Source organism: Chaetura pelagica, unplaced genomic scaffold (genome assembly GCF_000747805.2).
Source record: "Chaetura pelagica isolate M959 unplaced genomic scaffold, ChaPel_1.0 scaffold453, whole genome shotgun sequence".
NCBI lineage: Eukaryota > Metazoa > Chordata > Aves > Apodiformes > Apodidae > Chaetura > Chaetura pelagica.
This window is the reverse complement of record NW_009952879.1, coordinates 2,625,039-2,648,411: the sequence shown is the minus strand read 5'-3', so window position 1 is coordinate 2,648,411 and position 23,373 is coordinate 2,625,039. Positions and strand designations below refer to the sequence as shown.

General features: G+C 40.4%; 1 protein-coding gene across 1 annotated transcript in view; it reads right to left on the bottom strand.

Moving 5' to 3' along the window:
• The window catches only part of IGF1R (insulin-like growth factor 1 receptor), a 147,515-nt gene extending 124,460 nt beyond the window's left edge, over window positions 1–23,055 (bottom strand). The window contains exons 1-3 of the mRNA XM_009995343.1: window positions 22,983–23,055; window positions 21,218–21,286; window positions 14,418–14,963 (exon numbers count right to left, since the gene is read on the bottom strand). Coding sequence (XP_009993645.1) covers window positions 14,418–14,963; window positions 21,218–21,286; window positions 22,983–23,055 — 688 coding nt within the window. The remainder of the gene's footprint in view (window positions 1–14,417; window positions 14,964–21,217; window positions 21,287–22,982) is intronic.
• Window positions 23,056–23,373: the final 318 nt, after the last annotated feature.

Genomic DNA, 23,373 nt, shown 5'->3' with positions numbered 1-23,373 from the left:
AAGCTTAAGTCTTGAGTTCACTTCCACTGCATGCAAGGGAATCAGTTGTGCCAGTGCCTTTCTCAACAACATTGTTATCAGAGAAAGCGCTGACATCCAACATTTAATCTACCATCAAAACTGAAGGCATCATTCCCTCTCACTAGTACCTCTGAAATTCATTTGCAGTACAAACTGATCCATGCTTTAACAAGACATATTAGAAAGTAATTAAATTTATTTTCTGGTTGATTTTTGAACTCAAATAAAACACATCCCTAGGCTATAACCAGCAAGAGATTCTTCACTTAGAATTCAATTACTGGTTACTTTTCTACACTCCTTGTTGGGGTTAAAAAGAAAGTGCCTGGGGTTCCACAAGGCCTTTGTCCTGCCATAAAACAATCAAAGCTCCATGGCCATTTTCCCACCCAAACAATAAAAGCAATAAACACTATTCAGACATTCCCAAACTTCATGGATTAACAAAAGAGGATGAAGGGCGTGGGGGGTAAAATGAGGTCTGACAACAACAAGCCCTGGGGAACACACAGGACTGGGGAGATTCCAGAACCCCAATTACAGCCATGTGATCCAAGCACAGGGTGAAACTGCTCTCAAGCCCACAAAATTAGAGGGGAGTTTACACATAGGAAGAGAGTCTGCAACAACTCTCCATTTTCATCACGTGTTTGTGAAAGGCAGCACGAGACAGACCCAGCTCAGGGGCTGCTCCAACTCTAGACAGGTAGACTTAGGACCTGGAAGCAAAGGCAAGGGCAGAGATGAAAAGCTGACACTGACAAGAGACATGCCCTGTTACAAGGGAGCTTAGCAACTACTCTGCCCATGGCTGCTTTCCCCAGAAACTGAATTATTCTGGCTGCCAGAAGGGGAGCACCTCTGGAAAGGCAGGCTCCTGAGCAGGGCAGCAGAGTTTCTGATGAGAATGCTCCCCATTGGGACGTGAGTGCAGCATCCTTCCCATCTCTCTCTGCTTCCAAGGCAGATCATTGAGTTCCAGGTGCTGCTTTTGGAACTTCCACTGTGAAATATAGTGAAATCACAGCATATACCCATGGCTGGATCAATGGTAGTTGAATGGCACCCAATTCCACAGTGAAGCTGTTGGTTTTAGAGGTTTTTTTCAGCTTACCTGCAGAAATTGCTGCAAAAATCAAGGCTCTATGACTTCCAGGCTTAAAGAAAAATAAAAAAAAGCCATGGAAAGGTACAATGGAACTCCTGTTAGAAAGTCAACTGGAAGGTTAGTTTTAAGGTGGCTGTTTAAATAAACAAATCCAGTGTAATTGGACAATCTAGGAATTACTGCTATAGATCAAATAAGCCACTTCTGATTGGCCCACTCTAAACCAATTAATGCAAAAATCAGATACACAAGTGGCATAAAAGCCTGGGTATAAACCACCAGGTCCAGTGCATTGTCTGTCTTCAAGTACATTTTATTAATGAACTAACTGTTTTTCACACCAAGATACAATGTTTAGCTTGGCAAAATTCTCTGGCTTAGATTTTCCAACAGGACTTCTAGTTTCAGGCATCTTATGTTTGAGCTGTCACACTGCCCATCAGAAAGCTGTGGATGAGCACATTTCTTAAGATAGATAAAATCAATTAATCAGTCAGGGTATCTCATGGAAAACCATTGATTTCACCACTTTTTTTTAAATTACCATATCCAGGAAGAACTGAGCCTCTCTCCCAGGAAATGCGCATAACACACGTAAATTGTTAAAATGAGAATCCAAATATTACATTACAGTATGACCCCACTGTTTCATCTGAAAAAAAAAACAACAAAAAAACAAAAAACCACAAACAAACACATCCTGACAACCCAAAGCATAGAAAACAAGACAAAAAATCAGAAGCAAGGCTGCAGAAGAAATGTGTCAATGACACTAAGTTGATACGTACAAAAATCTGCTCTTCAGACTGGAGGATGCCTTTTATCAATTTTTTTCTAGTTTGCAACGTGATGTGCCCACAGAAAAAAAAACCTCAGCATTAATTTTCAAGTCCTAGTTTGCAAACTGGTTTTGGCAGAATGTCCAGATAGTAAGAACAAGACACAAGGAAGAGATGCTTCCATAATAAAAGCTCACTTGAGGAAGACAGATCTCTACAAAACCTCTCAGTCTATGCTATACCTGAAGCTACGGCTTCGTGCACCATTGTGACTCAAGCTACCAAACAGTTTGTCCACCCAAAGCACAGCCCAGAATAGTAGCAAGAGATGTAAGAAAAGGTTTGTGCATAATAATGTGAAAGACTGCTTCTTTGTCATTTCAGTTCAGCCGTCTACCAAGGCAATCTTTAAGAAGAGTGCTTGCACTCTTCATCTTTCATGAGTATCTGAAAAGGCCTTTCACATCAGCTAAACGGAAACCAGCATTTCCTTTGTTTTGACAGGAAGCAACAAGTTTGTCAGAGTGATGTAGTCTTTAAAATTTACCTGTCACTACAGAATTCAAAGGTTTTGAACCACTGCTCTACTCTGGAGGTCTTCTACAGCTCCAATTCACAACACATGGAGTTGAAGACAAATCAAACAGCCCTCTATAATACATGCTACAAAGAAGACCATCTGGCCAAGAATACTTGCTCTACAATTGCTATTTTCTTGACTGGTGCTATACAAGAGACACTGAGAAAACAAACTACAACATGTCAATAGAGATCTTCCAAAGCAAATGCACATAGAACAGACCCTCAGGAATACTTCCCTCACATGGGAGACAGGACTGCTACAGATACAAGAGTCATTCAAGGCCAGATAATATTTTATCTGGAAGTCATTTTGAGAAGCAATTCCCTCATACAATTAAGGCAGCTTGGCTCAGGAAGCACTGAGGCAAAGTCAAACAGACAAGTTTGCAATCACTGTCTAACCTGTTGTATCCATTGCTTGTGTTCAGAATAGAACAGCTTGCTAAACCAGAGTGCCTGGTCCCTGTTTAACTGGTTCATCACTTGCCTCTGGGTGTCCCATTAGATCCCACATTTGTAGCAGCACAAACACTGTGTTTTTATTATTTCTGCTAATCATATTTTCCACGTATTACATACTACAATCTACGTGTTCATTACTGCAGCATACAGGTAGGGTAAACCACACCTGCTTCACAAGGACGGGAAAAAAATTACTAGAACAAAAAAGCACACAACAAGAAACTAAAAGAGTTCAATACCTGCTTCATCTAATTTTACTCAAAACAGGTTACTGTAATCACAATTGTAGGCTCCTCCTCTATTGGTTACTGCAATCACTACACTTCAATAATCACTGCAGACTGTCTTTCCAACAGTACAATGATGAGATCTGCCTTCAGTACCCACTTCTCCAGGTAACATAGTTCAAGTTTTCCCTCCAGATAATTCAAATGCTTCACGGCAATGGCCCAAGCTACTCAAGAGATAATCCCCCACTGCTGTGATTGCAACCTCTCACAGCAGCTGCATTCTGCTAGACAGTTACTGGGAACCAAATAAAAACAAAAATAAATAAATAAAAAAAACTTAAAAGCATAGAAAGCAGAACCTTCATGTAAACTGACCCCAGAAAGTAAAATTACTAAAGACCTCACAGCTTCCAAACTAATGTAAAAATTTATTCCTTTGACTCCTGCAACTGCTTTTTCATTCACAAGACACACCCACTCACCCACACAAACCAAAACAAGCCCAACACAAACCCTATAAATTTAATCAAGGAAGGAAGAGTGAACATGAGATGTTTATTTCTATTTTTAAATACTTGGGAGGTGCCTCAGTGCTCCCTGTTGAGATAGATAACTAAATAGGTGCTCCAGAGCAGTGAGATCCAGTGCATGATCTGGCACAAACAGGCACATCCAAACAGAAAAACATCAGAGCAGCTCAAAAGGCTATTAAGAAAGCTATTTAAAAAAAGCTTTTGAAATAATTGCTTCCTTTACACCAGGACAAACAGTAACTTGGGCTGTTGTTGCAGAAAAGTACATATACACATACATACACCAAAATGATCTAAGCAGCACTATGGTTTACAGAGAACAAGGCAGTCTCCTCCTTGTTCCCACAGTTTGTTTCTGCCTCAAGCAAAGTTGGTTGCCACTCTGGTTGCTGTCTCCCTCATCCAAATGGTTTGCATAGCAGATTTGCTGAAACATCAAGTTTTAACCAGGCCCTAATCCTGCTGACTTTTCTAGCAAAACTGCTGGAAAGGAATTCCTCCTGGCAGCTGCAGTGCCTCTGCTCGTTAGTTTACCAAGCAGCACTGGAATGAAATAGACAGGCACATCGTTTCTGTGCTGCAGCAGAAAACAGTGATAAGGACCAAGCAGGGAAAAGGAAGGCTCCTAGTTTCTCAAATAGGAATTGGCAAAGGAGGACAGAAAAGGCAGAAGTCTTTAAAAGAAGACAGGAGGAGCATGGGTTTCAAGAACCCAGGCAAGGCCACACTTGCTGCTGTTCAGGGAACACAAGCTAGAAGGAAACTCTTCCTTTTCCTTCAGCCTTTACTAGTAAGATTTTGGGGCATCTTTTTAGGTTTTTTTAACTCTTGCTTTAAGGCATTGTGCTTAACCAGGCACAGCACAGAGTTATTCACTCCAATCCCAGTGTCTCCTGGATACTAGAAGAATGAGAAGGATAACATTGCAAAATAGCTGCCCACTTGCTCATGACATTCTTTGTCCAGACAGCACCCTCACACACACGTCAGATCACGCAACCCACTCAGCAGATAGAGAAAAACAAACATTTTTACTTCTTGCTATACAATTTCATCTAAGAAAATTAATTACAGATACTGTTTATTTAACATGCTTAATGTAAGCAAAGTCCATCTCTTGGTGGATCTGCACAGAGCTTTGCTGACTGCTAAGCCCCGTGTTGCTCAGTAATATTTCCTCCTCCTCCCTCATCCCAGGCAGCTATCATTTTAGTAAATATTTAATACATAAGAAAACCAAGAAAACTCCACAGATTGAAGTTTTCAGGTACTACACGCATGATGTGGAATTTAACATCTGGACACTGTATCCAGAGCCCTAAGAGCACACCACAGGCACAGCACACAGACCCAAGTACAACTGAAATGGTACCATGCTACAGCAATGCAATGCAAGTTCACAGAGCCAAGTGTTCCTTTTAGACCAGGCAGCTTAGTTCTCAGGCCACAAAAAACCAAAGGTTGGGACCTGCCATAACCATAGATTTCAGTGGCCTATCACTTTCACCAGGCACTGCCATACTGGAAGATATCCACTGCTTTCCCCACCCCAAAAATGCCTTCTGACTCCTACCTACGTATCTCTTTTCTCCTATAAAGATCATCTGACACATGCAGACATTTCTAACTGTACCAAGAAGCTTCTTAAGTGTAGTAAGAAAAAAATCTTTGCCTAGGAAGAGTATTATTTTTCCCATCTGTAGGATATATTACAATTACTTACAGTCTCCTATAAACAACCTGAACCTAAACCAGGCCTTGAATTTAATAAATTTTCTACAGTTGGTTTGCTGGAAGGGGTGTTTGTTTTCCCTGCCACTACTCTCCATCTCCTGGAGCAAGATGTTACAGATTTTAATTTCTTAATGGGTGCACACAAACAACTGCAGCGAGAAGAGGAAGAAAGCTTCACCTCTGAATTAAGGATTTGCATACAGGGTTTTATCTGTAACACCCACTGCAGTATTTTATCCCAGACTCTCAGATCACAAAAGACAGACAGTGACTCACTGCAATCTTGGTTCTGCGTGTAGTTTCACGTGGACCACTCAATTCTGGTTCTGCCAAACAGCCTTCATCAAGCACTTAAAAAGTGAAGCATCTTCTCTAAAAGAGAGCTCCTGTTTATGTGCTGCCTTCATGAGGAAAGCTTCAGAGATGGAAGAGAATTTAGTCAATGTCTCCCCTTTGCGTTGTAATGATTTAAGATTCAATTAATACTACATGTAGAGGCACTAGTTCTGAAACACCTGCCTTAGTGATAACCAGATTAAGACCTCCAAACTCACTCCACTCCCAAGGGCACAGCCTGCCAAATTAGAGCAGTTGTCAATATCAGCCAACAGGAGGCCAGGTTTCTTTTACATCCTAGACCACTCTTTAAAGAGGATTCCCCAAAAACGGGGGGTTGGGGTGGAAATTAAAAATAAGAAACCCACAAACTTCATAGCTCTGGATTTCCTTAGCCAGAAGTCACAGCTCCTCCTCTGCAAGCTTTGAAAGCTACAGACTGGCAAGGCTCCTATCAGATCTTTTCAAATCCCTTAAAGGGAAGAGATAAAGCCAAATAAGGGTAACACCACCCACAGAGACAGAAGTTACTCTCACTAATCAATATATTGTGCACACAAGACAGAATGGCTTGAAGATAGATTTTTGGGGCGAAAAGCTGGGCAGGGAGGGGGAACAAGCTGGTTTCATTCTGAGAAAAGCTGATAGGTTTGGCTTGGCATTTTTTTCCCCCACTAGCCCCCCTAAAAACAGGGATTTCTTCACATTACTTTGGGTAGCTTAAAGCTTCCCAGACAAATATAAAGCGCCTCAGAATTAAGACCATGCTTGTCTGAAATCTAGACAGAAATCTTTAGACCGATGTGCCAGCCCAGTCATTAACAAAACTCAAGGCTTTCCTTTTCAATGCCACAAAACTGCTTCAGCCACTGAACGAGCCGGGTTGTTTGTTTTCTTTGATACCTTTACACCCCTTCACCACGCTCTCCTATCTTGACCTACCCGAACCACGGCTCGGCGACACAGAACTTCCATTTTAGTGAAACAATCCATCTGCTCCATGTGACTCAGAGCCTGCTCTAAGAATGCAATACTGTTTAGGCCAACGGTTGCACCGCACAAAGTGTTTTGTTCACATGCATTCCTTTGGGATGACAGAGCCTATCCACGGCCCGTAACGGTTGGGGCCTGCGGTTTTTTTCCCCTCATCCGCTGAATGCTGCAGTGACTAAGCTGACAAAAATTCCTAGCCAATTATAAACCCACTTAAAGAGACAGGCAATCCCCCTGCAACCTTCCCTTGCCATCCTATACGGGAAGTTTCTATACATAGAAAAACATCTCCTCCTCCTCCTCCTCCCAGGGCCTGATATAAAAGACTTGCTCTGCACTTCAAACATGCTTCCCAAATGGCATCATTTCCCAAAACTATAAGCTTTAATCATCCATATACATCCCTCACGCATCAACTGGAAAAAAATAAAAATAAAAATAGGAGAAACAGAGCCCTCCATGGAGCTCCACTAGGGAAGGGTTAGAGAGGCCTTGAATGGAGGGGCCATGGGAGGAGGTGACTCTCTCACCAGCTGCAGAGCACTGTTCATTAAGAAGGGAACAGTTAAGTGCCTATAAACTAAAAATGTTGCAACAAGGGAAAAAACACATCAGGGAGGTCATCCTGGTGCGCAGAACTACAAGTTTGATCCACCTAAGGGCGTAAGCTGAAATTTAACTAGCAACAATGAAAACTTTGAGTTGCCTCTCAAATTCCTCTGAACGTGCATATCAGCAACCAAATTCCAAATAACACCAGGCTTTCCAAGAGGAATCCTCAAGTCACGTGCTGGATTAATTCTCACCTACACAAATGTATTTAACAATTAGCCAGGGCATACAGAACTAGGCTTTGGGCAGGTAACTACAAGTTCATTTTGCCCAGCAATAAACGGTAAACAAAACAAAAACTGAGATAAAGGCCAACGGTTTCTGGCTTTAAAAACCCAGGTGACAGGCAGCTCAGACCCTCCTACCACTTTATGGTGGGCAAACGACCCGCTAAATCGTTTTTAGCACATGCACATTCCATTCCAAACGCTGAAGACTCTGCCTGGGAGGGGGAGGCAGAGACAGTCAACAACTGAACCAGGCTGAACTCACCTCAGAAGGAAAAAAAAGGGGGTTCAACCGTCTGGATTAACATACTATTACCCGAGCATCTTTTTATTACAAGTTAATTCTCAGAGCCATAAACAGACTTGAGAAGGAAATCACAGTGTTAGTGGGAAGGAAGGCTAAACAAGGGCTGTTTCATCACCGTTTAACACTGAAAAACTTGTTTGCCACATGAAAACAATCCATGAAAATGCTTAAGGACAATTCATTCCTAACCTTACGTGTGTCCGGGGAAAATGGCACCTACTGTTCAGAATTTTAGAGGGTATGACTCCTACCCAGGGCTGAACCCAAGTTCTACCTTTGCTGGGAGGCTGGCAGAGCTCAGTGAGTTTGCTCACCTGCCTGTCTCCAAACCCACTCCAGCTCATTTCAGCCAAATTCAACTGCAGATCCCTCGTCACAAAAGATGTATTTCTATATATCCCATTAAAATGGACAGCTGGGTAGAAGATAGATCGTAGTTCACCCCTCATTAGACATCCATACAAGCATTAACTGTCAAAACAGAAATCCCCAGGCAAGCCAGGAACTCACCAGGAGCCGGACTCCTTGTGGGGATAAGAGCCACAGGCAGAGAATTGCCAGGAACGCTAAGCCAGGGCGAGTCTGCCTTGTCCCTGCGACATTTGCAAGAACACTGCAAAAAACACAGCTTTCTTCTGATTTAACACTTGACATTTCCCTGACATTTTCCCTATAACGCTGCTAGCTATTCCCATCTCCCAGTTGTTTTGCAAATTCATCATAAAATTAAAGTCTTACATTACATGTAATTAACTATCCAATACAAGTATCGCATTAACAAACATTTGTCTAATATACATCAATGGGGCCTGGAAGTCCATGCTAAGCAGGTTAATCAAAGCTTAAGTTTAGATGCACATTTAATTTAATAGATTAAACGTGGTACTGCTGCATGGTAAGGTAAACAACAAAGTAATTCTCTAAACCGTGTATCATTGTCAGTCTCCTCTGGGATGAATAAGAACTGCAGAAAAGTTGCAAGTACAATCAAAAGCACCATTTCCAGTTCTAGGTTCTTGTAAGAAGGACTAGCATTGTTTTTCTTCCCATTCCTTTAACACAGAGCATCAGTGAAAATGAACTGAGGAATTAACAGACTTGCTACCCATAAAACCAGCAAATAACTATTTCCTATAAGCAATCTCCATGTTTTTATAGCTGCTTTTCTGACAGTGAAACAGTTTTTGGCATGAGACAATTCCAATAAATCCGTATCATAGTAGCAATAGAAATTACTCAGTATTTCAACATTTCATGAGGCAAAAAATCTGAAGCCATAAAGACAGACATAGTGTGGATCTGGAGAGACTTTGTGTCTAGCCACATTTCCCATGCAGCACAATCTTGTTTAATTGCAAGTATAAGGAGCATTTACCTAAAGTACATGTCACCTGGTAAACATAAACACACCTCTGGACTGACAAACATGAAGCAAGTTGAAGCAAATGTAATATACAGTGTTTTGTATGGAGAAAAGCGTGTGTGTGTGTGTGTGTGTGTAACAACATGTGAATAGAAGAGACACAAGGTATTTTCAAAACCCCTTCTTTCTATTCATTATTCCAAAAAGTGAGGAAAATGTCTACATTTTTAATATTTTTTAAGGGTGGTTTGTTTGTTTTTTTTAACCATGGCAAACTGTCACTGACCTCAGTAACTGTAGCAAGTCTTTTAATACTGGAAAACAAAGCTCCAAATTTTTAAATCATCTTAAAAACACTTCACATCTTTGTGCCTAAAAAAACTAGGAAGCCAAGATGAGTATTCAACATTAGCACTTAGTACTTGATGACTAGTGCAGGCTGCAAGCTTCAAGATATTCTTCAGGTTACAGCACTTTGCAAACAGAACAAAGAAAAACGGCAAGTATACATTTGTTTAATTTTAGCCCTTTTCTCAGAATATAAACTACTGCTACAGTAATTAACTGCAGATTGGCCTAAACTGCTCTGCGGCCATTCCAGCTTACTAATTAAATATGCTCTCACAGCCATAATAAAAATTCTGGGAAACCTCTGGCTGAAGAGCAGGCTTCTCAGGAGGGGAGTGAAAGTCAGGAAAAATACTTCATTCAGAACAAAAACACTAACAAATTTTTTTTAACGTGCTCCAGATTTTTCTAACAGAGTGACACTAACTGTGCCTTTTACAATTGTGTTTTTTTGTCTACTCTTCTGTTTATTCCTTTCAGGAGATGTTTATTTGCTGGGAAGTTTGCATGCCAACCAACTGGACAAAGAACCTGTCCATTTTAAAATATGTTCAGGTTTGTGTGATATTTTTTTTAACCCAAAAGTAAAACTTTTAAAGCCTGCTGTTTTCTCTGTTACACACGATTTCTACTATACTTCAGGCTTTAACAAAACACTCCAAAAAATTAAATGAAGCAGCAAACAGAAAAAAGCATGAGATGCAAGTTAAAGCAAAATAAGTGCAATTTGACTTGGCACCTCTGGTTCTCTACTTCTTTCTCTTCATGGTTACATAGTTTACTTCTGTTCAATATTTCTAAAGGACAGAGGAATATAATGAATATTCCTCAGAGAGGAGGAGGGGGAAAAAAAAAAGAGAAAGGGGGAAAAAAAAACCAAACAAATCCCAGCACATGGTTTTCACCAGTACCCTGCTGAATGAGCAGGGAGCAGGTTCCCAGATGGCGTACACTGGTAAGTGCTGTACAAGTCAATGAAGCTGTGTCAAACGATACCATTCAACTGCATTATCTTTTGAGCTCCGTGTAAACAAACAGGAGCAGATTCTGAATATCTGTGAGAATACATCATGTTACTGTCTCCATATGTTTAAACATTTTAGTAGAAGGTACATATGGACCACTCTTCCCACTCACTGTCATTCTCTCCCTCCTGTTCCTCATTCCCCACGTGCACCCTATCTTTTCAGACCACTGTCAAACCAATTCAAAAAAGAATAAGGATACATTTTCATTAAAAACATTTTGTGCTTAGCTGCCATCTGCTTCTTTATCAGCTTCCAAATCCTCACATGCCTTTTCCATGGTCTTCAGTTTCACACATTCGGAAGCTGAAAGTTTTTTCTGTTGTATTGTGAAGCACAGTCTATGTGAGCTATTGTTTTTCGCGTCAAATTTGTCTCTTTTGAAACAAGTACTTAATGCTCACCGCCCTAATCCATGTTCTCTCTACAATGCCAATTTAAATCAATGCCAGTGGCAAACCTGATCTTAATGATCTTCACGCATTTCAGATAGTCACCTTTATTGTTTTCATGGGAAGCATGACTATTTCATTCCCTTTGGGCAACACTACAATTTCCTCTCTCACAACGAGAGGACTCAAGACTTCCAGACTGTGCTCCTGTCCTCTCACACAGAAGCTGCAGTTGGAGCCATTATGCCTTCATAGCAGGTACTTAACAGCCTGTCCTCCCCAGAACTAGATCCCCAATCCCTTTTTATTTACATATGAGTAGGACAGGAATGGGCTTCAGCTAACAATTAGTGGAGAGCATCCACAACTGGGATTGTGGAGCATCCACAACTGGGGGGTTAGATGGAGACTGGACAAATCATTAAGATGAAGCTAAAAAGGAAAAAAAACCTAACCATACATCACGTATCTTATATATGAATCCCTGTTAGTTTTTCTATTACTTGCCCACATGAACAGTTTGCTGAGTTCATTTCTTACGGTCTCAGCAAACGCAGAAGTGTCTTAGGAACTTAGATGGACTTGTTCCGGTCTCAGCAAACGCAGAAGTGTCTTAGGAAGACTTAGATGGACTTGTTCAAAAAAATGACACAAAGTTTGTGGTAGACAAGGGATCCTAGACTTCCAGGCAGACTTTCAAGGCTGCAATTTACATTTGGTTTCTGCAGGCATATGAAGACCTAAGTGACTAAGGCATCAGACCTCAAAACTTAGTCATCAGCAAAAGAAATATAGAAAACAACAAAGTTTTCTTTACGGTAGACCAGTGGATAAGCAAAGCAAGAGCGTCAGAGGCTGCTCCTTCAACAGGAACCATTTTTCTGGTTCTCACATCAAGTAAGTGCTCACATCGTGAGTAAGCTGGAGGCAGCTTCCATAAACCTGTATTCCAGCAGTCAAACTGCCAGGAAAAAAAAACAACAAAAAAAACCAAAACAACAACCAAAAGGCCACAATCTTATTTGTATGTCTGGACACTCTGTTTTTATCTTTTCTATCTCCACCTGTGCCCCAAAGAACAACCACTGATGCAAACAACTTCAGTACTCTCCTTTTACCTTGAGGAAGTCTTCTACATGGACCTGCAACCCAAGTGAAGTACAGCTGGCATTTGATACTCCAAAAGAAATGTAGGAGCATGTCAGGGAGACGAGAACATGCCAAACCCAAGACAGCATGCCCTAGCTCCATGGAGAGCAAACTAGTGAGACTCCTATCTTGGGGCACTCCAAGGTAAAGGAATGTGTACTACATAGAAACCAGGGCAACCAAACTGGCAGAGAAGCCACTGGTGCTTTACACTGAACCTTAGGAAAAAAAATTAAAAATTAATTTAAAAGTTACAGCTTCTTTGTAGCTTGTTCCACTACAGAAATGTCAATGGACTACTCTAAGGCAAGCACAGCATATCCTTCCCTCTCTCTTCCCTCCACCCTCAATGTTGTTCCTGCAGAAGTTATATTGAAGGAAGCACAGGGCTCTTCCTTTGTTTGTGAGCAAGAAAAAGGAGGAAAAAAACAACTCCCAGTCAACAGCAAAACTAAACAGAAGCCAGGCTACTTAAAGAACTGAGTGTTCCCACAAAACATTTACCCACCAACTTGAGATCTTTCACTGTAAAACGTAAACAAGGACAAAAGATTAAATACATACTCCTCCACAGATCCAGAGCAAAGAAAAATAAAAAGGCACAAAGGAACCCTGAGTGATAGACAGCATTTTCAGTTTAACATTACTGTGACGCACAAGGAGAAGGTCAGGGTTAAATTAGATACTACACTAGAAAAACACTCCCTGGGAAATAACATAGGTGTCGTATCTCTACTGGTAGGAAAATGCAGATTTAAACACCCAGTAACTTAAAAGTTTGTGCTTTTATTGTTTTATCTTGTCCTGTGCAATTTTGTACTGCAAGAGTCCCCTCCAGATCAGGAGGTCATTGCCAAAGCCTCCAAGCAGTCTAGCAGGAGATACAAGAAGTTTTTTAACAGCTGCAGATTAACACCTCCCTTGTTTTTATTCAGAAAGGGAGTACTTTGGTGTTTAGTGGTGTGGTTTTTTACATGAATGGCTGGCAAATGTAAAGTCTTCTTCCTTGAAGTCAGTAGCTTATCAGGACAAACAGATTGAATAGATCTAACTTTCTCACTCCTTTTACTGCTTAGAACTTGATCATTTCTTTATACACTCTGCATCCTAAGACAGGCTAAATCTACATTGTTTTTTCCACAGTGTGTAATGTCCTTAACAAGCCTTTCAAGGCCCTTTTCCAATACTCTCACATTTCTCTCACATTCTGTTGTTTCCTATCATTACAGCAGCTTTGGTCAAGACTGCAAGTGGAATTTAGTTCATCCCAGGGAGGACTGCTTCTAAATTAAGCCCTACTGATACTGCAGGGTTCAGCTTTGGTAAAGTTACAGGATGAACTGAAAAAGCCTGCCATGTAATTATGTTGTTTGAGTAAACCATATATTTGTTTACTCTGTTTTTAAAAAGTGAGAAGAGATCAGGTTTTGTTTTTGCTAATACTTGCTATCAGAAAGACATAAACCCCATCCTACCAGGTAAGAACAGAACAGGGTAATTTAATTGAGAGTCAATATATCCAGTGACTCTTCCGACACTACAAACTGTACTGTAAAAAGTGATTTCAGAAAAAAAGTTCTTGCATACATATTTACCACTCCAGGAATTTCTGAAGGTGCATGCTAAGGGAGGCAAGGAACAAAGTCAAAGGAAGACAAGTTAACAACATCAGAGATCTCCACTTCAAGCAATGACCCTGGCACACATAACATCACTTCATCAAGGAGGTGTTGAAGGCCAGGTTGGACGGGGCTTGGAGCAACCTGGTCCAGTGGGAGGTATCCCTGCCCATGCAGGGGGTTGGAACTAGATGATCTTCAAGGTCCCTTCACACCCAAACCATCCTATGATTCTATGAGGAGGAGATGGCATCCAACATCACCTACTGTCAGAGTCCTCAAGGGAGGTAAAACTGGTTCTAATGGCTTTAATTCTACACTTACTTTGCATCTTTTCCATGTGGAAGTAACCCAGAAAGTCTGTAGGTTATTGTTGCTGGGTTTTTGTTTTGTTGGTTTTATTTTCTTTTAATCAAGTGAGATGATCCTTTACTGGTTGGAGAAGAATCTATTTGTGTGGGAACTGGATAACTCATTATGTGTACTACACGTCTGGAATAAAATCTTAAGCTGCTAAAGAGCTTAAAATAAAACCACAAAATTAAATGTTTCCTTCAGAAAAGGGTAACAAAAACACACAATCTACTCAAATCTTACTTTTCTGGCAGTGGTTGGTGGTCCAGCAGCGGTAGTTGTACTCATTGTTAATAGACGTCTTCTCACACAATGGCTTCTCCTCCATTGTTCCCGGACACAAGTCCCCACATTCCTTTGGAGGCTTATTCCCAACGATGTAGTTATTGGACACTGCATCTAGGATGAGAGACCAGTCCACCGTGGAGAGGTAACACAGGTCAGAGTTCTTCTCGATCCGTATGGCTCCGCGAGTGATGTTCCTCAAGTTGTGAAGCCCAATCTCTTTAAGATTTGTCATTTCAAAGATAACCAAGGCATAGTTGTAGAAGAGATTCCTCCCACGAATGACTGTGAGGTTGGGGAAGAGATCACTGAGGCTTTCCAAGCCTGCCACACGGAACAGCAGCAGATAGTCAGTGATGACAGTGAGCTTTGGGAAGCGGAAGCTGCGGTAATCTTCTGCTTTAGAGATGAGCAGAATGCGAAGGAAACCCTCAATGACCGTGCAGTTCTCCAGGCGTTTCAGCTCATGGATATCGTTGCGAATGTCAACGTTTGGCCCGCAAACTGAAAATGCAAAAGGAGAAAGTGAAGTTAATAAATGAGCCATTTTTATCACTACCAGGACCAGCACAGAGATGCAAGTTTACATATTCTGCAGCAGACAGAGAAACGCTGTTATGTTATTGCTGTTGAAAAGAGCTACATTAGACTGAGGACCATAAAGACACAACAAATGCATCTGCACACCCTGCCTCAAATTAGATCGTGACATCTGTGACCAGACCAGGGTTCAATCACATGACTCCAAAAAAGTTAGGTAATACAGAAAGTGATCAACTGGTCTTTATATTACTGATTTACCCCTTTGCCCCCTTAAGATACACGCACATGAAACAGAACACTTCCCTGAAAATCACAACTTATTTCTTAAATCACTCTTCCCAGGGTCACAAGCCAAACTAGCCCTAATTCTTGAATGGCTGTCTTGCAACAGATCAGCATCACAAAAATCCATGAAAAGCTGGTCAGCACTTCCTGAACTGTGACTGGAAAGAAAACGAAGTGCTTGGACTTAGAGCTAATGCTCTGAATTCACACGGCAAGTTTCATTGACTTTGGAACCAAGAGAGAGAAAAAGTTTATCGACTTCTAAGAAACAGGATAAATTTATTTACAAGATCACACAGCATCATAGAGAGGAATTTCCTCTGGAAACAGCACGCTGAAGAAAATGTACTCTAAAGAAAACAATGACCACAAGGATTATCTCCTAACAAATCCATATATTAGGTCTTCCCATATTAGACATTTACCAGAGCAAAAATTAAAAAGGGGCTGGAAGTGTTCTAATAATTTAAAAACTAGACACACAAAATGCACTTTGATGTAAAACAAAACTATGGAGTGTAGAGCTGTTGTTCTTGGAAACCCTCAGAGTTGGTCTTCTGCAGAAAACACGGGAAAAAAATTCCCTAGAATAGATAGCAGAGTTGCTTGTAAGCAAACAAAGTAAAAGGCCAATTTATTTATGCAACCCAAAACTTAAATAAACCCCAAGCAATTCAATTTTGTGGAAAGGTTCTCTTTTTATGCATGCTAGGCTTAATTATTTTAACAACATCTTTTCCTCAAACAAGGAAAAGGTCAAAACAAACACTGAAGCCAAAAAAACTTAGATTCTAACCCAGACAATTTGTCCAGAGATTCAGGAGTTGCACTGACAATAAAAAGCAGTCCTTCCATCCCACAACAGTTATCTACAACTAATAACTTAAGCTAACAAAGGATCCCAAACATGAGCATGATAAAACCCCAGCAACTCTAACATCCAGCAAAGATTTAAGAAACTTTTGAGGTCTTGAAAAAAACTACAAGACTTTCTTGTTAGAGGGACAACCTAAAAACACAACAGGGTGAGACCTTCATTAAGAAGCACATGTTTTTTACACAAACTATTACCTAATCTTTCTTTTGTAAAGATCCAAGCTGAAAGCAGACACTATTAAAATGTGAATTGCTGTGTTAGAAGCAGCCATGTGCAAGAAATTTCATTCCCTTAAGCTTAAAAAAAATAATAACAGAAGTGAACCCACCAAAACTAACATACACACAGTACAAGCTGCCCATCATGAGCAGCGAGACAGAAAATCCCCATTTCAGTATACACTGACTACAGAACAACTGCATACTACTGCCTGGGTTCTGTGTCCAGGCTTTAACTTCAGGAAAACATTAAAAAGGTGAGTGGGTTGGCATGAGACAGCTTGAGAAGGCAGAGGGGAAAAGTGAATGCTGAAGAACTCCAAGTTAATAGATCTGATAAGACACTGTACTGATCTGAGTGCAGCAGAAGTGTGGACTTCCCTCCTGAATCTGTAGCAAAGACAACCTCGAGGCAGACTAAATTCTTTTAATAAGCTAGTATTCAGATCTTGCCTTCAACTTCTGAAATTTTCTTCTAAAGCAATCATACCTCCACCCATCCTCAAAAGGGACAGTGTCCTCTGCCCAAAGCACAGCCCGACAGTAACATCAGTATATTTACACTTTGACATTGGGCTTCTCTTTAAGAAGGGCAAGCTAGAACACACAGTGTTATTCCAATTATGCTCTTTTGGATTCTGTCTCTACCTGCTGGCATGACAAGGTGAATGGTATGGATCCTGTTATGGCAAAGCAAAAGTAGCAAAATTTATTTTACTGCCATAAAATTTTAGAAAGCCTAACTGCTCCAAGCCCTTTATTTTGTTAAAGAAATAAAAGTTGCACTTGCACTGACATTTTGTAGGCAATGTTCCAGAGTGATGGGTTTAAAAACAGCTGAGTTACAATACCCTAAAGAACAATTTATAAGGGAAATGGCAGCAACCATTAACTAAAGCATTATATATTCATTCATGCATCTTATCCGAGGCAGGGTTTCAGAAGTCATATTGCTTTTAGCTTTGTGTTTGTTTCAGCTTGAAAGTTACTTAATTTTAGATTTTTAATGTATTTATAAATCAATGAGTTTTCTAGAACTTTATGGCAAAAGTATGCACTCAGTTGCCTCAATTATGAAACATCCTTCCCCTTAACAGGGAAAAGGATAAAGTTCAGTGGGCTCTAATGTTAGAAATTGATTACAGATGAGCACACTGTTGACATTTCTGATTTAAGAATATACTCGTTTATCCAGTGAGTTATGTTTTGCAGAACTTCATGCATATAATGAGAACTGCAGAGACCCAAATATGAAATAGGATAAGCATTTTGGTCCATGCTGAGACTTGGAAAAAAACAGCTGAAATTAAAGCAGACCGATTATTTCTTTTTTAAAAAAGAAAATTCTCTTTGAGTTCGCATTGTTCAGGGAAGTTAATTATACCACAATGCATCATCTTTTTCTCACATTTTCCTCACTGCCCTGAAAAGGATTATATGAAAAATAAATTAATCAGAGCTCAAAGTCAACTGCAATTTCCATTTGGCTGTGCTGTGTTTTCTTTGGATCCCATTTTAGAGAAAGCATATACAGACTTACAATACAAACTGGTCTGTCAGAGAGAATGAAGTGCATATAAAATGCTCTTTAGAGCATTTATATTCCATTTAACAGTATTTGATATTCCAGCTTATCAAGCTTTTTTAATAAGACCAGTATATCTTACCTTGTTTCATGTTCAATTCAGAATGGGAAATTAACTATTATGTATTTATTTTGCTCACTAACAGAAAATAAAAATGCAACATCTGTTTATTAGCCTGTCCCAATCCCTTTGGGTCTTGGGCAGATTATGAACACCCAGGATAATTACCAATAGTCAGATTAATGCTGTTTTCATTCAGCTGCTTGTAGATTTACAAGTCTTTCCATAAACTGGCTATCATTTCTCACTTGTTCTAAACCAAGTACCTAATTCTGAGTGAGAAATTAATTCTTTAAATACAAATATATTTATTTGTTTACAAGATAACTCCCCAATACAGTAAAATACCAAGGACAATCACTGCATTCTTTTCCTATACAAACACAAATGCCTCCCTGAAACTAGTGCCTTATTCCAAAAGAAGTGAAATTCACCTACTATCCAACAACAAGCCCACTCGCGGGTTTTTTTCCTAGGAGCATCCCATGGGTTAGCTGCAGGGCATTTTAATTTCCCACAGCAACAGAAAAACCCATTCCATGCTCCAGCCTTTCTGAGGACATGCAGCCCACTCCTAGTCAGGGGACAGATCCAAGCCTGATCATGTAAACTGAGATGGGGCCAATGAACTACCAGGAAAAATGATTGCACACAACAGGTTCATACGATGAGAGTAATTAATGCAGCCTGCAGCCTATTCCTTAATCTGGCAGCATCTCCTGGCAAGTCTCCTTCCCAAGTGCTGCTCCAGGCTGTGAACAACCACACACACTGCACAGGGGCGGTGAGTTGACACGACCAGGTACACACAGATGGGGCAGCTACAGCACAGCTGGGTGTCACACAAAGCGTAGAGATCCAGTAGTTTCTTCTCAATTTTAACTACTAATTGCTAACGTTTATTTTGATCATAAAAAACATGTTGACATGGAGAAGAACCTTGCCACCCTGAGAAACACCTGCTCTTTAATCATCATCTATCATCAAATAATCATTGACTTCATGCAGCAGTTCTTTATTCTTTTTATATACCCACTAGTTATTTCAGGTCACTAGCTGCTCCTAGAAGGTTTTGCCTGTTGCTCTTCTTTTTTGTGTTTTGAAGGAAATATTCTTTTAGCAAAATGGCACACTTTGAAAGACATATCAGCAGAAAGCCTGCTGTTCAACATTCAGCCTATAATACAACTTCTGCTTGCTACAGCATCTGTCGCAGCTGTACATATATTCACAGCAGTTAATTTGTTACCAGTGCTAAGGCATTAGAGGGCAGGACTGTTTTCAATGAGAATTCATTTCCTACAAGAAACCACTTCATCATGCTGTAGCTCTTGCTTTCAAATTTTGTATTCCTCCCAGTTACTCCATTTACAAGTTCTAAAGAAACACTGTGTTGAGCTTTTTCTTGAAAAAAAAAAAAAACCACCTTCATATTTTAAGCCTTGCCTTTAGCCCTTTATTTTTTGGAGGGTAATGTTAAAAGGTTTAACATTTGAGTAGTTTCAGCAACCCCTCTAGTAGCCAGAAGTTACATATGGAGCAACCATCACTACCTGGCTCTCTCAACACCCCAAGAAGTCTCAGCAGCACCAAAGCAACTCTGAGTCACTGAGTCATCCCAGTATAACCCTTTCACAACTCTAAGGTCTTTTCAACTTCAATCTGCTTCAGCTAGGTCAGGCTTTCCCTAGCAACAGAGACTTGCTCAGCCTGTGCAGTCATCTACATTTTTTAAATAAGAATCAGGATTGAGTGCTTGCCATTTACATCTAACTAGGGAGCTTGAAATCAACTCCCATTCACCTTTTTCTGTTTTGTATACTCATGGCATGTTACTAAAGCAAATTATGATTTCCCTTTGATTTTCCTCTTTTGACTTTCCTTATGTGAAATTCATTTCCTTTACTTCAGAGTGGAGATGTAAAGCTTTATAATACATGAGGAGCCTGGGCACCTTCAGCGTTTTCATTTAAAAAAAACCAAAGTGTATTCTCTTACACTGGTCGCTGAAGGAAAGCACTGAAGGTGCAAAAATTGTTTTAATTCCATATCATCATTCTGCCCAGGAGGTAAAACACCCATTCTGAGAACAAAAGTCTGATCTGCAGAAGGGTTCAAAAGGGTGTGGTTTTTCATTGGAGGACATGAGGTTGCTCAACTTCTCATCCACCCTGAAAATCTGTGCAGTGGTAACAAGTACAGTATGTTACCATCAGCACTGGATGATTTCCTACACAAAGAAGGAACTACAAGGCCTAATACAAAAAAAACAATTGTGGCAAGTTCTCCTTTTAGCACAGTAAGTCGCTCACACAACCACCACCACAAGAAAAATCTCACTTTGCCAACAGTGGCTTTTTCTGAGCACACTCCACTCCAGTGCAAGGCCTGCTCTCCCAGACAGCTGCTGCTGCTCTGGTCAGCTGGGAGCTGAAGTTACTGAACACAGTGACGTTGCTCTCCCCCAAACTCCTCTAATGAAAGAGGCCTGACCACTGTCATCCTTCAGTGATGTCAGTTCAGAGCCGTGGGTCTTCCTGGGATATCAGCACACCTTCTGAACAGTGTTGTTATTTATTCCCAAAAGAGCCGCTTCCTTTTCATTGTGTGGTTTTTAGTTTTAATCTATGGCAGGTCTTTATTAAAGAAAGGGTCCAAAGCAGCTACTGACAGTGGCTGCAGCCCAGCAGCCCTCAGCCCAGATCCACAACACGCAGAGTCCTTCTTAAGGCAGGCATCTCCAGAGGTCCAACCCCTGCCTCATAACAACAAATAATTTCATTGCATTGGGTGTATTTAAATCCGCATAATATCATGGGGTCTACATTTTGACACATTGATTATATACTGGGACAACTACTAGAAAGGCTGTCGCACTGGAAAAATAAACCCAATGGCTTAAAAAAAAAAACACCTTGCAGACACTTGAAGGTTAAAGAACAACTTTGACTGATCACAGCATCCTAATCTCCATGTTAGCTGAAAAATTGGTTCGAATCAGGTTAGGTAAAAGGAATAAAACATGATAAAGCCCATCAGCAGATTTAAAAGGAGCTTTTTTTTTTTTCTACACAACTGCAGTTGCTTAGAAGAGAAGCAGGACGCACCAGTGGAAACAGAGAAAGAATAGTCTGAAAATGTTACTCCCATACAGATTATAAACAGGGAAAAGTAAAACTTGACCTTAACCTCTCCCTTCATTCTTACTGCTAAGTATTATGCTTGTTTTAAGAAAACCATCAGGACTGTCATCCAGCCCTGAAGATGAAAAATCTTTAAGTGTTTTATTCAGTCATCACTGAACAGAGAAGAACTGCAGGCCATGGCCTGGTCTCAAGCCTGGCTTGTTCCTGTAGTTTTGCTCCAAGTCTTGGACAGCAAAGGTAAAAAGAATGAGAAGGAACAGATTATCAACCACAGTTTCGCTTTCAGTCCTTGAAAAGTTTCAGATTAGCTGCACCATCTGCAGACAAAGGGGAAAAAAGGAAGTCTAAGGATTCTTTAATTGCATACCAAGCAAAGTAGAAATTAAAGGTGGAGTTCACAGAAATCAGTGGTTGGAGAGATTGCTTATAACACTTTACATTAACACAGGATTCCACCACCCACCGAGCTCTTGGTTTTTGCCTTCATAGTGACACTATGAATGAAATATATATTTTAGTGTCTTTAATGTACTTACACAACCTCCCACAAAATTTCTGTACTCTCTAAGCTCACCTATCCTGCATGTGTCACATCAATCACTAGATATCTTCCCAGGGAAGCCAGCTTCTGTATTACCTCCTGGGATGTCAGAACTGGTAACAAAGAGGAAACTAAAACTACACCACGATTCAAGCTGTCTTCCTAACCACTGAACTATTCCCCTTCACTGAATACACTACATAAACCACTCTACATATAGCAAGATTTTATCAAGTTACATCTCTCTGCATGGGGGAAGGGAATAGATAAGACACCCCACAAACCAGAAAACATCGACCATTTTAGCTTTTGCTAAGCAAGTCCATAATTTAATTTCAATTTCTGTATTTCCAGCACTAGCAAAACACTGCCATCTTTGGTTTGCAAAATGTGAAAGGGAATACTCAAAAACAAACAAAAAAAAAAAAACTGTTTCCATTTGAGTATAGTTGAGAACGTTCATGTTTACACATCTAAGGCCCAGGAAGAGGGCTTGAGGTTTTTTCTTCATTTAATTAGAAGTTAAGCTTTGGAGGAGAAAGCTAGACCACTATGATCCTCTAAACACTCAAGGGACTGGAGATTATATTGCAATGTAGCTTGTCATTTCTGAGAAATGTAGTCTATTATCACTAATTTACCTTGTGTCATTCATCACTCCTAGCAACCTTTTACAGAACTCTACTCTCCCACATTTGGAAGGAAAAGGTGGTATAACAGGAAGCCAATCAAATTTGGTGCAAATACCTTAAAAAGTGACTTGATTCCCTTCGTCCTCGTTGTCTCCCATAGCCCTTAGAAACATACACACATCCTACTTTTAATTTTCTCCTTTACCACTCTACTAACTATATATTGCCAAACCAAGGTCCACTGTGTTACCAAGCTGACCAGAACAAAACATTCACAAAAATAACACACAGAAGGACTACAACCCACATCACAAACTCAAACTGGCTCTGCCTTTCCGCTCTTGCAATTTCAGCTGTCATTGGCTAAAGATATCTCTGGCATTGCTGCTTTCCATGAACTTCTTCCAGCTTCCCTCTAAGTTTACACAAAAAAAAATAAAAATTGAATAAATCACATTTCTGTCCTGCATCTCACTTGCTTTCTCTCTGCCAGCATTTTACTTCAAATGTCAACAGGAACAGCAGCTTATCAAAAAGGAGCCAACAAAATTAACTGAATCCCTTTAATAATACTGATTGATGCCTTCTCTACACAGCTCACCAGAGCAAGCGAGTCTAGATTTAGCCCAGCTCACGTGAAAGCATCCTCATGACAAAGTCATCCTCAAAGTAATCGCCTCTCACCAAGACTGCACTGACCCAGCACATCCCTCAAGGGTTCCTTTGAAGCCACATCCGTTACCTCCTGCTACTGAAATAGCACAACATGAGCAAGTGGTTCGGTTGGCACAGATTTCTGTTCATCCTCGTGGTGGGTACCCAGGGCAAAAATGAAGGAAGGCATTGTAAACTAGTAATAGTCCAGTGGCTGAGTTTGCATGGTCACCCCAGAAGCCCCAGCTATCAAATCAAGGAAAAGTAGCTCCAAACTTAACTCAGATCTGTAGCATCCAGGTTATGGGACAATGCCTGCAAGGTTCTCTGCCACTCACCCAAAGAGGGAAAAGAACAAAAAGCTAACAAACA